The sequence below is a fragment of the Nycticebus coucang genome, chromosome X, assembly GCF_027406575.1.
Source record: "Nycticebus coucang isolate mNycCou1 chromosome X, mNycCou1.pri, whole genome shotgun sequence".
Taxonomy (NCBI): Eukaryota; Metazoa; Chordata; class Mammalia; order Primates; family Lorisidae; genus Nycticebus; species Nycticebus coucang.
Genome location: NC_069804.1, coordinates 181429447 through 181445628, shown reverse-complemented (window position 1 = coordinate 181445628; position 16182 = coordinate 181429447). Strand labels below are relative to the sequence as shown.

Genomic DNA, 16182 nt, shown 5'->3' with positions numbered 1-16182 from the left:
GGATCAGGAGCTGGTCAGGATTTAAAGGGGTCAGGCTGGGACTTCCAGGGTGGGGCTCCATGGGAGGTGGCAGGACTCCACAGGGTAGACAGCTGTGTGAACCCAAACAATAACTTTCCTTCCACTGATTTCCTGGACCTTCCCCTATGTACCTGTCACCCTCACACCTCAGGCTCACTAAGCCCTCCTGGTTCCACCCCTCACAGTGAATAGGCCTGGGCTTAGCTCAGGCGTTGGGCCAGCAGCAGGGGTAGGGGAGGCCGGCGGACCCTCCTTTCCTGGGCTCCCACACTGCAGGGGTGGCTGTCTTTGCCAAGGGAGAGTATTTCATTTCCCCGTGCAGCAGACCTGCTACCTGCACCAGGGTCTTTCCACCCTGCCATAGAGCCAGTCAACATGGGTGTCTCTTACGTGGGGAGAGTTGCATCTTTAATTGGGTGTGTCAGGCTATCCACAGAACTGAAGGAGCCCTGGAGTTTAGGCTTTCTGCTCTTCTATGTTTCATGGTCTCCCTGGATTTCCGGGGCCACATACAGATAGCAAGGTGACAAAGTAATGAGCTCAGTTCTATTCCGATCACCTCTCCTCCATGTTCAAAGGTGGCAGGGTCTGGCTGAAGAAGGGCAGTGTGGCGTTAAACAGGAATGTGGTGCAGGGAGCCTGGCTTCTGAGCACAAGTTTCCCCCACCCTTCTCCCGGGGCAGAGCTGCCTTAGTGACCTCCTATTCCCTCTGCTGCATCCTCTGTAAAATGAGGGGCTGGGGCCAAAGTTAATGTGCTTCTATGCCGTGACGCTAAGGTCCTGCAGATCACTCTATACAAACTTGCTACTCTGCCCCCTGGGTGGGGCATCTTCCTGACACACAAGGTGTGGAGCAACCTATGTGAATGTGGTTTGTAAGGTACTGAGTACTCCTTGGAAAAATGAAAACATAGAGGCACTTTTCTCCTGGCTGTTTATTACAGAACAAAGGAAAAAACGCACTGGCTGGAAACAGATGCCAGATTTCAAAAGTAGAGGCAAAATACGAGGTGGCAATTAAAATGTGATTACAGAAAGTCTGAACACTGAGCAAAGTTTACAGGACAGTGGGTGTGGGTTTTCTATAACAGACGTTTAAATATACATGACAATAATTGCAGAGAGAAACCATCAAAGACAAGCCCCAAATCAACTATTAATGTTTACAGATTTTCTCCCCAAACCAGAGTCTTACGTCAGAATAAATACTGAGAGGCTCTTCCCCCAGCACCGGCTCACCTTCCTCCTGCCAGGGTGCATGCAAAGCCAGCGCCTTCTCTCTGCCTGGACCATAAAAGGTAGGAGGGCACTCCAGGCCCTCCAGGTGGGCTGCTCGGATGGATAGGGCTCAGCTCAGGGCTGTCTCTGCACCTTTCCCAAATGTAAAGGACTCGCTCAGCCTCTTAGTAAAGTGTCTCTGCGGCTTAAGGACAAAGCAGCTTCTTCCATAAATGCTCATTAAGAAAGAGCTAGCAGAGACTGAAAGGTTTGCAAAAGAGATTAAGAACCACACAAGGCGATAGAATTTTTAGTGAAAATGGAAATAAATGGCCAAGTGGTTTTCTATTTGGCATTTGTCAGTTTGCACAACACCTCTTGGTCACATCCACATCGCTCATTGCATCAAAATTGTAAGCGACTCAGCCACCTAGCTTAACAAGTATCACTGGAGCGAACAACACAGTCTGCATATTTGTAACAATGTATAATAAACACAAAACAATGCATAATAAACACAACTCTACTGAAACAAAAGCCGTCACTTTATTTACAAAGTCACAAAATGAAGTATAAATACTTCTGTTATTAATGTTTAGGAAAACCATTTACAAAATTTTCAAATATGTACAAGTAGCTTGAAAAATCACCAGCTTTCCATTTTGTTACAGGTAGAGAGGGGGATGGGCATGGACTTACGTCACTCAAATGGTAATTAGGAGACAACTGCAACTGTCTGGAGCCAGGTATGATTTGCTATGGCTCCTGCCACTCCCTAGACTGATGGCAATGTTGGGGCTTCTATGGGCAGCCTGTTCAGATTTCAAGCTCCCCAGAAATCTGGGTAAGGTGGCCAGCATTTTGTGCTGTGGCATTTTGGGCAGCAGCATGCTGTTCCAAAATGTCATCGATCAGCCTCAAGTTGCATACCCAGTCTTCACCTAGGCTCATGCTCCAGCCCTTGAGGAGGGCTTCAGTGAAATCCCCCTCACTACAGGCAGGTGGTGAAATCAGATCCTTTAGTGGGGACTGGGGCTGGGGCTGGGGCAAAAAGTTGCCTGCAGGGAGCTCAGTGGGAGTATTGAACCTGCTTGGGAACTGGCTGGCAGAGATGGCAGAAGCAGCAGCAGCAGTAGCAGCCACATAGCTCGGTGGCTCAATGCCTTGGATGGGACTCATGGAATGGAAGCTGGCCGTGCCCTGCTGGAGGGACCTGGTGGTGCTCAATACAGGGACAGGGCCCCGTACGGGGCTCTGCCTGGGACTCCGGTTGCCCTGCAGTCTGAAGCTGGAGTTGGCCAGGACAGGACTGTCCTTCTGGCCAGGCCTGCCTCCTGGAGCCATCTGATTGGGGGGCACAACCACCTGCTGTGACAGGAATGCTGGGGCTATTGATGACACTCTCATAGAAGCCTTGGCAAAGATGGAGCTACTATCAAAATGTTGCTGAGCGCTATTATCTACTTGGCTTGGGTGTGGTTCCCTTGAAACCGCTGTGGTTGCAGCTGCTGCTACAGCGGCCCATGTGGCATTGTTGAACACAGTGGGCATTCTTGGCATACTGGACTGTCTGAGCTGGTGGGGACTCAAGGCCTGGCTGCCTGGGAAGCTGGGACAGGACCCAGGCAGGGGCACTCCTGGGGGGTTGGTCTTGGGACTCTGCATATGCCGGCAAACAGAGCTGAGTCTTCCCAGGGGGTTCTGACCAAAATGGGAGGGCCCAGGAGACTGGGCGCTGGGGCTGAAAGTTCTGTGTTGCTTCCCCGGAGTGGGTGAGAACACACCCACATCCTGATGGCTCTGGTGCCTGCCTGGTGGCATCATTCCTGGACTTAGATTGTTCTGAAGGTGTCCAGTTTTTGGTGGCATCATGTGCTGGCTGGATGGGGGGGCTGCCTTGGTCCGGCTACACTTGGAGGTGACTTGTTCTTGGACGGCTGCAGAGAGAAATAGAGATCAGTTTTAAAGGCATCTTTTACTTGGGGTCCTTACTGAGCCTCCCCTGCTCCCCAGTTCCTCTCAACCCCCCCCTCATTTCTCTGCCCTTGGCCTGGACTGCCCTGTGGGCTTCTGCACAAACCCCCCACGTCTGTGCTCACCAACCCCCTATCAAGAGCAGCCTGTGCTGGCCTGAGGCGCCAGCTGATTTGTCTGCCTCTGCAGGTAGAGCGGGCCTGTGTGTGCTTCTGCATGTGGTACCCTGTCCAACCCTGGACACATGGTGCATATTTTGCAGAAGGAAGGAAGGGGCAGGGGTGGGGTGGCTTGGGAGAACGCTAACTTGGCCTCTCAGCTTCTGCACACAAGGGCAAATGTGGCGAGAGCAAGTGTGGATGGTGTTTCATTCCCCTCTGCACCTCCATGGCCGAGACGGCCTAGACGGCCTCTGAGCCCAGATCTGAGGCTCGGATAGTTGTCCAGTTAAACTTCAGTGGGATTCTAGGAGTTCACATTCCAGAGAGCTTGGGGGTGGAGAGACACAGGGCAGAGGACAGAAGGGCAGACCCCAGGTGCCTATGGTAGGGAATGGATTTCCTCAAGTCATCACGGCAGCCTACTGTGGCCAAGAGCTCCTGTGGACTATCATTACTGGTACTTGTGGTGTGGAAACTGAGGCATGTAGCAGTCATGTGGTTTACCCAAGGTCAGGTAGGGGACAGTACAGCGTGGATACAAGCCTGGGTCTATTGGACCCACCCTACCGAGTATGCTCTTAACTATGAATACCTGTTTTTCCTCTTATAACTGTGCCTAGGTTCTTTTACTATCGTAGCATGTTTTTCAAATAGTTTGCAATGTAGCCTCAGAAGGTTAAACCCAAGAGGCTTCCTGTTGTCCTGAAACTTTCCCGTGCTGCTCCTGCAGTCAAGCGTGCCTAATATGCCACTCTAGCCTGGGGAGGTGGGACACATACTCAATTAGTATCAGGCCCAAAAAGCCAGGGTTTTTGCATAAGAAAGGGGAAGCAGTAGCGGGGGCTCCAGTGACCCCCTCCCCTGACCTCCAGGCCAGTGCTAAGTGCTCCCTGGCCTTGTCCAATCTCACCCCCCTGGCTTGTAAGCATTGCTTACCTCAGTACTCCTTGGTCAGGCTGGAAGTTCCATGAAGCAGAATGTGGGCCTGGCATTTTTTTTGTTGTTGGTTACATTCATAATTATCACAGAAGGGTGGGGACCCCTGCTATCTGTGGAGGCTCTGGAAGCCCCCAACACAGGCTTTCTGGAGCAGAGCCTCCCCAGCCCTTTTCCATTCTGACACCTGATGGATGGCCTGGGCATCCATTCCAGATGCAGTGTGTGAGAATGTGTGTGGGGAGGGGGAAAGGCAACCCCCAGGTGATGCTGATGCGCACCCCAGGGGCTGTCCTCTCTCATTGAGAATAGCTGCTTTAAGGGCCCTGACTCAGTTAAAGCAATTTTTTCAATTAAACAGTGATTCTGGAGTCATTTAAGACTGGGTCTTCAATTGGGATTCTCCTCTTAGAGTTGGATGAACTGCTTTCACTGTGAGAGATCCAACCTGTGTTCTATTTAACTGACTTTCAGATTTCCCTCTCTCCCTCAAAGCTTCCAGGAGCACAGACGGTAACTGCTTGCTCTGACATCAATTCTCACCTACCTCCATGTACATGCCCCCTGTGGGAACACTGATCTAACTACTTACCTTGAAATTGACTCATCTGTTGGGCGATATATGCACTCTGCTGTTCAGGGGTCATTGCCATAAGACCTGATCTCTGCTTCTCTTGCTAAACAGAAGATGAAAAAGACACATTAGGTTACAGCTACCGAAAAATATTAGCCTTAGGATCACTGTGTGGGGACCTAGGACTTGGCTTTGGTGTAGCAGAAAGCATGAGTGAACACACCAACACACATTCACATGCATGCCCACCCTCCTGAGCAAAATTCCACAGGTATAAATAAAAGTAGGATTCTGACCTGGGTTAAAAAAAAAAAAAAATTGCAACAGCATAGGATGGGGCAGGAAAGATAGAGCTTAATAGCAAGAACACACAGAAGAAAGATTCAGGCATTTGGGAAGTCTGTCTGCTCAGGATGGGTCAGCAGTGAGATGTAGTCACCAAAAGAGCAAATGTAACATTAGGCTGCATTAATAGAAGCAGAGTATGTAGAAGGAAGAGGCGACAGTCCTATGCTACTCTGCCTTGGCCAGACTATGCCCACAGTGCTGACAGGAGCCTGGCTATGCCCGTCTCTGGGAGACCCAGGCAGACTGTGTTCAGAGCAGGGTAAGCAATGAGAGTTGAGCCTGGACTTCTAACTAAGGAACAGTGGCTGAGCGAGCAGGGGCAGAGCTGACTCTTGGCTATGTGGCTCTGCTGGGCTGTTGTGGGGAAAGGACTGAGCCTCATTCCGGGTGGTCCTGGCATGAACAGCTGGATAATCATATGGTCAGGTGGACACACTGTCGGACACCAAGAGTAACCAAACACTCAGTGCCAGTGTCCCCCTCCCTTCTCCTGACGGGCTGCAACTTTGGCCACTGGGAGCAGCTTCCTGTCTCCACCTCAAAGCTGGCGGGGTGGGCCGGGGAGGAGCCAGGCTTCAAGGCTTCAGTCTGGGATCAGCCCAAGGGTCACCAGGGAAGAACATAGTGAGGAGGGAATCAAATGAAATCCCCAGGGCCCAGGGAAGACATGGCTTGCTCTGAGAGCCTCAGCCAGTCAGTGCCAGGTTGTGACTGGGGCCTGGGGCAGGCTCCCAGTCAAGCGTTTGAAGCCTCACCCTCCATAGTAGGGGTAGCCCAGTGTTCTGCTCACCGGTGCCCTCTCTCTCCCCTTGTCAGTGACCAAGGCCACGGGTCAGGGAGCACATGCCCTGAGTCCACTTTGGGGCTGGGGCCCCCTAGGTCCCAGAAAGACTTGATCCTGCAATATGGGCTGCCCGCGCAGCGCCTGCTTTTCCAGCAAAGGGCTTCTGGGCAACCCTTCTCTGGCTTCTGGGGCTGGCGTGGGAGGGGTGGGGGAGAGGGCTGGGCTTGGGAGTGTGCCCAGCTCTCAGGCCTGGCTGCAGTTCTTGGCCTCAGTTCCTGCCAAGGCAGAGAGGACAAACATGTGGCACCGGGAAGACTACACCAGACGTGATTTTGCCGGACTGGGCTTTGCTTTTCCATCCCGCCCTTAGCTGCTTCCTGCCCGGCCCTCCGCTTCCCTCCCCTCCTCTCCTCTCCACAGGGCTGCTGTATGGGTGGCGGGGGGCAAGTCTCAGCCACCCGTGGAGCTATCTGGCCATAGTGGGGGTGGGGGCCATCTTCATGAGCACTCAGCATACTGAGCACTTTGTGCCTGTGTTTCATGTCATGTAGCACCAGCCCACATGGGCACCCAGAGCCAAAGTGAGTGCCCAAGGCCAAACCACCTGGACCTGCCCGATGTGCTCGGGGTGGGTAACCATTACTGAAGGCAGCTCTTCTGCTCTGCCCCTTGAGCCTTACACCAGCCTAGGACATCATAGCAAAAGATGTACAGTCCCCAGCTTACTGATGTGACGTCTGAGGCTTAGAGAAGTTAAATGACTTGTCCAAAGTGACGTGGCTGGAAGCCAGGGAGTGCGACCTAGGGAAAGGCAGGAGAAAGGCAGACAAGTGCACGGGGATGGAGGGAAGGGGCCAGGCCTGAGGCATCAGAGACCAAAGGGGAGGCTGGGCTGGGTGGGCTTCAGAGGGCACTGCAAGTCTTCATCTCAGGAGGCACACACTCCAGAGCACCCCACATTTAAGGGAAAGGCTGGTCAGCGGCATCACTCAGAAACTGTCATGGCAAATGGCGCTATTGACATTTAGCCTGGTGCTGGTGGCCAAGTCTGCAGGACCCCTGCATCTGGGGTACCACCAGCAAGTGGGGGCCTTCCATGGGCTCTTCACCCCCATTGGGGTGTCCAGGGGCACTGCCAGTCCTCTGCTTCCATCTGGTCATGTTGTCCCTGGCAAAAAGAGCCAGGGCATTCTCTCCAGGCCTCCCCAGGAGGCTGCTTCCTTTGTTTTGCAGAGGAGGCTCCCATCCTTTGTTCTGAATCAATGTGCTCCAAAGATAAGCCCCAAGAAAACAGTTGTTGCCTTTTGACACTGACAATTAGAATCGTTGGAAAATGGAGAAAACAGGAAATGACAAATGGTTTCAGTGACCAGGAGGAAATGATGGCTGAAAGTTGCTGCTCAGTGGCTGGGACACTCGCTTTCTGCCCTCTTGTGAAGGATGGCTCAGGCCATATGGGTTTTTATAAGCAGAGTTATGGATTCTGTTTTTTAGGGCCACAGTTATCATTGCACTCAGTCCTCTTGTGCCAGGTGACACTGACAAGCAGTACTTGCCAGGTGGGCCCTGTGTGAGCCCAGGTGTGCTTCTCTCGTGGTGGCCACCGTGGTGAGCCCAGGGCTACAGCCAGCCAGACGTCTCTCAGAGAACTAAGGCCCTGCTCTTCCTCCATCATATCCCTTCCTAGCCCCATTTCAGACAAAGGGCCACCTTCATAGAGAGGTCTTAGCCAAGAAGACAACCTGGAAAGTCTTGGGACTGCCTTTCTGGAAGCTGTAAACCCCTCCTTTCTCCAGGCACACATGGAAAGCTGGGACCTCCTCTCATCTGATGGGCTGGAGAGAGGTAAAAGGCCAGGCCAGTACAAACCTCACCTGCCAGAACAACAGCAAACTAAGCTGGGCACTGAACCACCTTCATCAGCCACCACATGCTAATGTCTCCTGTCCACTGCAATGCAATCACCTGAATGCTCCTCTGTCACCCCTGCAGGGGAAGAGCCGTCTCATCACTGATTCAACCATGGAATCAGGCTAATGGACTATCTAATTGGGGCAAGGCAGAAGGTAGCTGATCAGCAGCAAAGGCCCACAAAAGGCTCCAAAATTCTAGCCTTATTCAGACGTAAGTTCCTGGCCCCATGGTCCCCTGCAGGACATCATTCTGACTTGGAGGGAGGTTCAAACGAAATTGCTTCTGAGAGATGGCAGGGAATGAGGCCTTATTTTGTAAAGCATGTTGAGGGAAAGAGAGTTAGAGGAAGAATCAGAGAGCAAGAGGGGGGAGAGAGAAGGAGGAAGAAGAGGAAAGGGAGGGGAGAGAGAGCAGGATGGAGAGGGGAGGAGAGAGAGGACAGAGAGGGAAGAGAGGGAGAGATTAATCTCCACCACTAGGGAACTGCTATCTCCTTCCCTAGCAGACACTGCCACAGGAGTGCCCCCATACAGAGACAGCCTGCAGAAGAAGGTTCATGAGCTCTGTAGATTTGTTTATTACTCCTCAAGGAAAAGCACCTTCTTTTATAGGTTTTAGAAGAAGAGAATTGGAAATAACTCACCCACCCTCTGACTTTTCCTTTGATGGTATACTACACAGGAGCCATTTTAGAATCAATATCTGAATTCTGAAGGCTCCCATACCTAGATGGGTGGGCACCCCTGAAACCCATGGGCTCTGACTGGCCATGACCCACAGATGGAGGCAACACAGACACTGCTGCCAGAGGGCACTGGCAGAAACCTCAGGTCAAGGCATGGGACCCTGAGGGAGGACTGGAACCTGTTACACCATTGTCTACAAAACCTGGACAGATATTGGCCTGCTGGGGTCTTTCTTTGGCCCTCTGGATCCCTGGTGCAGGAGCTTGGGACCTCACCCATGGTAATGGTGCTGCCATCAAGTGTGAACCGGTCTAAAGGAATCATTGGGAGCCTCCCAATATAAATGGCAGAGATCTGTGTAGGTCATCCTTTATACCTCCATTTTCTCTTTCCACTTGAATGAGGACTGTGTAAACTCTATTCTAACTCCTCCTCCTCAATCTTGGTGGTTTTAGGGCTAGTGAGTCTGGGAAGGGCTCTGTTTAACTGCTGGGAATGATCCCTGGGCAAAAGAAAACAAAGGTCTTTCCAGTCCGCCTTTCTTCTTCCCCGGCGGTGCTGGTGTCCTCTGTCTCGAACTGACTCATAGGCTGGACTGACAAGGCATTTAGTCAATGCAAGGTCTGTCCCTGAAAGCCTCCCAGGTGGCACCAACTCCCAAGGTTCTTAGAGAAGATGTTTGGGCCACAAACCTGCCCTGTCCCCCACCGCTGGCTGGAAGGCTTTGGCTTGGGAAGACCTACAATAAGGAGTGAGAGAGGAATTCTTGAGACCAGCTAGCTGGGCTCATCTCTTTTGTGGCTTCCGAGGATAGGGAAAGGCAGGGAGGACCAGGGTGGAAGCGACATGCCGAGTGGACGATGTCTCTGTCCATGTTGCTAATTCTGTTTCCCTGGCAGTTTTATGCTGGACAAGCTTGCTTTGGTTTCAGCTGAAGAATGAGCATCTGAGGAGCACCGTGGCTGAGGGGGAGAGAGAAAAATCGATAGCCCTTGAACGGAAAGCACTGCTCATTCTCCTGGCCAGGGCGGGCAGGATAAAGAAAGCAAGGCTGTACACACCGAGGCAGAATTTCCATTAAAGGCCAGAATCCTGGGAGGCCCTTTCAGCTCGATGACCATCTTCTGATCACTATCACTAAGCAAATGCTCCTGTCTCCAGTTTTCTGTGCAGATCGGGCAGACATCCTGTGTACATCCATGCACCAGAGCGACGGCTCCACGATTCAAATGCAATTCTCTGCGAAGGCCCACTCTGGCCCACTCACAAGACTCTGAGACAAGTCAAGCCACTCCTTGTAGACTCTAGAAGCTAGAGGACAATCCAAACTCACAGCTCTCTTGGACAGGCTTGGCTTAGACTCCTGTTGCTGGCTTTCCCCCCACTGCCAGTCCTCCAATGGGGCAATCCACCTTCACATGTTTAGGGTGCGGAACTCCTGGCTGGGGTACAGAATCCAAGGCAGATCACTGGCAAGAGAGGCAGTTCCACAGCACTCACTGGGTGTCAAGCAAGCAGGCCTTGGGTGGGGCATATAGAGGTGCTAAAGCACAGCTCCTGGCCCCCTTGGGCTCCGGTCTGACCATAGGAACAGACAGGCAGGTGAGAAAAGGGGTGCTGGAAGGCGTGCAGCAGAGGGATGGAGCAGCTCACCCCGGGCATCCCCTACTCATGTCCCTGGAGGTGACGCCGAGGTGCCTGGAGCACTCTGCTCGCTCGCTGGGGTTGGCCCTTTGCCAAAGAATGCCAGGGAGAAAGTAGAGAATAAGCAGGGCTAGAAAGCACTAGAACTCCCTTCTAGGTGGGTAGAGCTTTACCTTCGGAGCTGTCACCTCCTGTGTTCCTCCCAACAACCCTGTGAGGCAGGCGGGCAGGCTGAGCAGGGACTGAGCCCCATTGACAGATGAGGAAAGCGAGGCTCAGGGGGAGGTGACTTACCTGCAGCGTCGCAGCTAGGCAGTAGTGGAGCAGGCACCTGCCTCCAGGCCTTCGGATCCCAGCTGCCCCAGGGCGCTGCCTCTGAGGTGCTGTACGAGGAGGTGACTCGGGCCAGCTCATGAGCAAAGGAGCTGCTGGGCAGGAAGGACTCACTCCCCAGGGCCTGGCAGGATGAGGGCTGTCGCCCGAGGCTGACCTGGGGGGGCCTGGCTTCCCCAAGCTTGCAGGCTTTGTCTACATGAGTCTACAACAACCGATTGAACAATCCATCACAAAATGCTTCTGACTGACCTGGCCACTGCCCTGACCGCCTGCCTAGCTGGATCGTTTGGGTGTAGACACACCAACTGGTTTGGTGAAACAAAACCAAACACTTTGTGGTCTTGCTTGTCTTGCAAGGGTCACAGACTCCTTTGAGAATCAGTTAAAAGCTATGGTCTCTCTCCACAGAAGAAGCACTTACAGTGTCTCCCTCTTCCCAGCCCACCGACACTTTACATTTAATTTTAGTTTTTTTTCCTCTGAACATTTAATACCCATACGTGGATCTCACATGAAGAATCCCCACTTTGAACAATCATTGTCTTGTTGAAAATGGGAATAAAGCTAAGTCAGCTGGTCCACTGGCAATGACTTTGACCAATCCCAGCCCTCCCTGCCCCACCGACCACCCTCCACAACATAGCACATGACTTTCAACTGGTTTGAAGGTGTGTGTGTGTAGACATGCTGAGGAATCTGCAAAACCAAATGGTCAGTGCAAAACCAAACAACCAGGTGTACATCTCACAACCGCCAAGTCCTGAACCGCAGCCCTCACTGCATGTCACCCCACAAGGGCCCCACGGTTTGCGGATTCATATGAGAATGGGATCTCCCCTTTCCATCATGTTTTATAAGACAAGGATTTCACCAGAATTGAACGTAGGACCCAATTCTATCAAGCAAAGGCAATTAAAATGACCTCATACTTGATATCCGTGTCAGAGAAAGCTTCAAAACTCAAACGGGCAGCCGAGACAGCCCTGGCACCCTGCGAGCACATCAAGCACTTAGCAACAGTGGTGTCTAGGAGGAACAGGGGGAGTCTGCCTTGACAGGAGGTGGTTGTTCTTTCTACATGAAGCAGCATCTTTACTGTCATGCTTTCGATAACTGAAATGTGACCGTTCAAGTGTCCACTATCAGGCGTTTCAGTGGAAAGGGAGACACTCGCTCCCCCAGTCTAAGCTAAAGAGTTGCAGGAGCAACTCTTGGAATCACTTCAATTCATTGCAATAATACTTATTAAGCAACAGTCTCTCTAATGGATAAAAGTCCAGTAGATATTTGGAACTGTTTTTAGAAATAATAAAAATTGCCACCACTAAATTTATTGAGCATTTGCCAAGCTTCAGGTATTGATCCAGGTGCTTTAAATTTTTAATTTTGTTCCATTTTTATAAACAACCCTCCAGGAAGCAGGGACAATTACTGTCCTCATTTTACGGATAAGGACTGAGACCCAGAGAGATTGACTAAGTTGCCCAAAGTCACACAGCTAGTTACTACCAGAGCAGGATGCAAACCTGGGTTTGCCTTGTTCCTGAGCCCACATGTAGTTTACACGTGTATGTGTTAGGTCTTTAACTCCTAATACAAAAAACAAGTTTTGAAACATAGCAACTGATAAAATGTACCATTAAGAAAACTACAGCAAGGTTTTACATGGCATACATGGGTGCCAGACATATTTTTTAGAACAAATTAAAATATTTAAAAAATGGGAATAGGAAGACAACCTAACAACCAGGACAGTTTCAGAGATGACACTCACCCCCACCCAAACCCAAACAACAACAGAAACAAAAAAAACAACATGAAATCATCTCAGCAAGTGAACTCAGTAAAAAAGTCTTCAGAGGGCTCAGGGGCCCTCCCCTTGGGGTGGCTCATTAGCACAGAGTGGAGCTCAGTGGCCATCTGCAGTGTCATTTCATCCAGCTGCAACTGTCCTTGAAGCAAGGTCATGTGGGACATGGGCAGAAACATCACTTCCACTATTTCTGACTCTGCGCCTGCATACCTAGCTCCTTGATAACTTGAAACATTATTTTACAGCCACGTTGGAGTTTTTAAGATCCCAACATGCAAATATTACTTGGCTTCTGATTACGCGCTTGCTCCATGATGACACATTCTAAAAGCAATGAATGGGGCTTATTTGTAGAGAACTGAGGCGTTTTAAGCCTGTGCTCAGGAATCCCTGGTAGCTTTGTGTGACTTGTAGGATATTAGTGATGGGTCAAGAAACAGGGCCCCCATCAGCATAAACACACACTTGCAGCGCCTCAGTAGTCTATCAGGCAGAAAGAAGTACAGATGGCACATGGACATGACCAGTGGCAGGAGATGCCCCAACGGTGTGGGCAGCTCGATTTGAGCACTCATGTAAGCGAAGCAGGACAGGAAGAGGCGCTTCACAGACCAATGCAGTCTGCAGTTCAAAAATGAACACTTCAGAGAGATGAGGTGCAGTCTTGACTCTGACTGGGAGCTTTATAGCTGATGCTCATTGTTTCCTTCATTGTATTTAATTAGGAAAAAACTTGTTTATCACACCACTCTACAACAGGAGGCCCAACCTCCAAACAAAGGGTTGTTAGGGACAGTTCAACTTCTTGGGATTTCTAAAAGTAAGTTAAATCCATCTCTATCTCTGGAATTATGGAACATCTCAGAAAAGTGAGCAAATCGCTGATTGCTGGGCATGATCACTAGCTCTTGGACTTGCTGGTTCCACACTATTCTGAATCTCACAGAATCAAGTCATGGGACAGACAGAGTCTGCACCTCACATTCCCTCATCCCCCTGGACTCTGGGATGCCCATGCCTGCCATGCTCTCCAGGTCGGCCCAGGTGCCCTCCCCCCTGAAAATGCTCCTGGGTTTGCACCAGACTACAGACAGAAAATACAGCCTGGTAAGTTCTGCCATCAGGGCGCTCCATCCTTCTGCCTCCCTTGCTCTTTTGCAGCCAGGCTTTGAATTCCACAGGGTCATCTACTCTAACCTCCAGCCACACCCATCTCTCCGGTGTGCTCAGCCCTCTGTGCTTGTGCCCCTTGGTTTGCCCAGCCTGAAATGCCCTTTCTTCATGATCCCACTCTGGGTATCCTGTGTCTCCTTTGAGATCTAGCTCTTCCACCCTGGAAATTCTGTCTCTCCTTCAAAGTCCAGCTTCTGTGGCTGAATACCCTTGGCTGACTGAACATTTTTGCTAGGCCAAATCTTAATCATCTCTAAATCTCTCCGGTGCCCAGACAGTATCTAACACAGGCAAAGGGCTCAGAAAGTACTTGGAAAATTCAAACAATTTTACTCTTTACTCTGTTATTAGTTTGGCACAACGTCCCAGGCACTTGGGAGATTATAATCCTGTGAGCATTGTGCTGGTCACATTTTGGGATGAACATCAATGATAAACTGAGTCTTTGCTCTCTCTTTAGCACAACTACTTATCCCTTTTGAACACTGGTGGGTTTATAAAACCCTTGGAGGAAAAGCCAGTGATCCTGATCATATGGTGAAAATAGCATCAGCTAACACATGTGTGCTGGGCACTGGACTCTGCGCAGACGTTTCCCTACTTTACAAGACAAGGAAGTGGAGGTGGGGTTGCTCAGCCCACACAATGGCAAGGCGGGCTACAGAAACCCCTGGGTTTGGAAGTGCATGGGCTCCTTCTCTGTGCATGGAGAGGAGCAGTCGGGGCTCTTCCTTCCTTCACACTGAAATAACTCTGTGCTCTTGCTATCTTGTGACATTTTGTGCTACCTGTAGCTCAGATGGGCTCTGGTGCAATGAGCTCAGGTATGACTAACCCCTGTAGACATTTAGCTGCTTTGCAAGAAGTGGATGACTGCTGTGACTTTTTTAATTATTGACTGGATAGGATATTGAGGCAGCCTCCTCTGCAGTGAGTCAGAAAGGGGCATACATTCATTTGCAAGGTTAGAGCAGTATGCTGTAATCTCACTGGCTTCCAGAAGCTTGTAGATTTCTCAACTTTTTTTTTTTTTTTTGAGACAGAGTCTCACTTTGCCACCCTTGGTAGAGAGCTGTGGCATCACAGCTGACAGCAACCTCAAACTCTGGGGCTCCAGTGATCCTCTTGCCTCAGCCTCCTGAGTAGCTGAAACTACAGGCACCTTCCACAAGGCCTGGGCTATTTTTAGAGACCTGGGTCTCACTCTAGCTCAGGCTGGTCTTGAACTCCTGAGTTCAAGTGATCCACCTGCCTCATCCTCGCAGGATGCTAGGATTACAGGTGTGTGCCACCGAACCTAGCTTTAGATTTCTTGACTTAATCCTTTGGGGAGTTCAGGCTGTGGATCCCCAACTCCTTCTTTTCTTTGTCTGGTGTTTACTAACCACATAACAGAAGTGAGCAGAAAGAACCCTAGAAAGGGAACTGGAGAGACGTGGTGAGCGTGCTGGAGACTCTCAAATTCCACGGTCCTCTGTGGCTGGGCTGACTTCAGAAGCCAATCCCAGTTATTCAAGTCACTAGTGAAGAGATCATGCTAGGGGATCCAGATAGCCCACAAAGGTAAAGGGAGAGCTGTGGGAGAACCTGGATTGGGGGCAAGTTCCAAACAGAGGTAACAGAAGACAACTTTATGAATTGGAAGTAATGCACAGGGGAAACAAGAAAATGTAATGTGAGTCAGGCTTCTTGGCCTTTTGCTTGCCATTACCCTTCTTGGCTAAGTACAAATGGAATTTCAATATGTCACCAGCATGCATCTATTACTGATAATACAAGAAAGGTATACAACTCAAGCCTGAGATTTTGTAACAAATAGAACCCCGGATGTGCTGTAAGCAGCATTGTCCAACAAAACTTTTTGGAATGATGCTGAATCATCATCCCAGAAAGAAGAGAGTGCTCTAGAGCTGGGAGTCACTGGCCACGTGTGGCAACTGAACATCTGAGATGTGGCTAGTGTAACTGGAGAACTATATTCTTAAATGTATTTAAATTTAAATAGTCACATGTGGCTTCTGGCTACAGTACTGAAGAACACAGCACTTTTTCATAGGAACCTGTGGCCTTAAGGCCACACATGGCCCCCAGATCCCCAAGTGTGGGGATCCTCAACTGAATCCAAACATCACAGAATAAATCCCTTTATTAAAATAATTTGTTCTGTAAAATTAGGATTCAGTCAAAAGGCTGTCTTCAGAGACCTGGAAGGCCACACGTAGTCCCAAAGGCACAGGTTCTCCACCCCTGGCAGGCTCTGGATACAAGGGTCTGGACTTGAATCATGGATTTGCTGTGTAATTGTGGGGAAGTTACTTAACCTTTCTGTGCTTTAATTTCCTCATCTGTAAAAGGGCATTAATAATTATACATTATTCACAGGGTGGTGAGGGTTATAGGATTAACTGGATTAACACATGTGCAGCAGCTGGCATGTTGTGTGTATGCCAAGAAGGCTAATTAATACTAGTATTAAATAGCAGTAATGCCCTCATCGTGTATTGAGCACTTCTACAGTGTTCCAGGCTCAGTTCTATGAATTTTACACAGATTAGTTTAAAATGGGACATGTTTTAGGTGTGGGCTGGCCAACATACTC

General features: G+C 50.3%; 1 protein-coding gene across 3 annotated transcripts in view; it reads right to left on the bottom strand.

Moving 5' to 3' along the window:
• Positions 1-942: 942 nt before the first annotated feature.
• Positions 943-16182, bottom strand: part of MAMLD1 (mastermind like domain containing 1) — a 145326-nt gene continuing 130086 nt past the window's right edge. For 2 of the 3 annotated variants that reach the window (XM_053580314.1, XM_053580315.1), the window contains 3 exons: positions 10556-10799; positions 4904-4988; positions 3040-3177 (listed from right to left, as the gene is read on the bottom strand). In XM_053580314.1, the coding sequence (XP_053436289.1) occupies positions 4948-4988; positions 10556-10799 (285 nt within the window). In that variant the 3' untranslated portion in view covers positions 3040-3177; positions 4904-4947. Of the gene's footprint in view, positions 3178-4903; positions 4989-10555; positions 10800-16182 lie in introns of all 3 variants that reach the window. The other variant, XM_053580313.1, reaches the window with a different exon arrangement.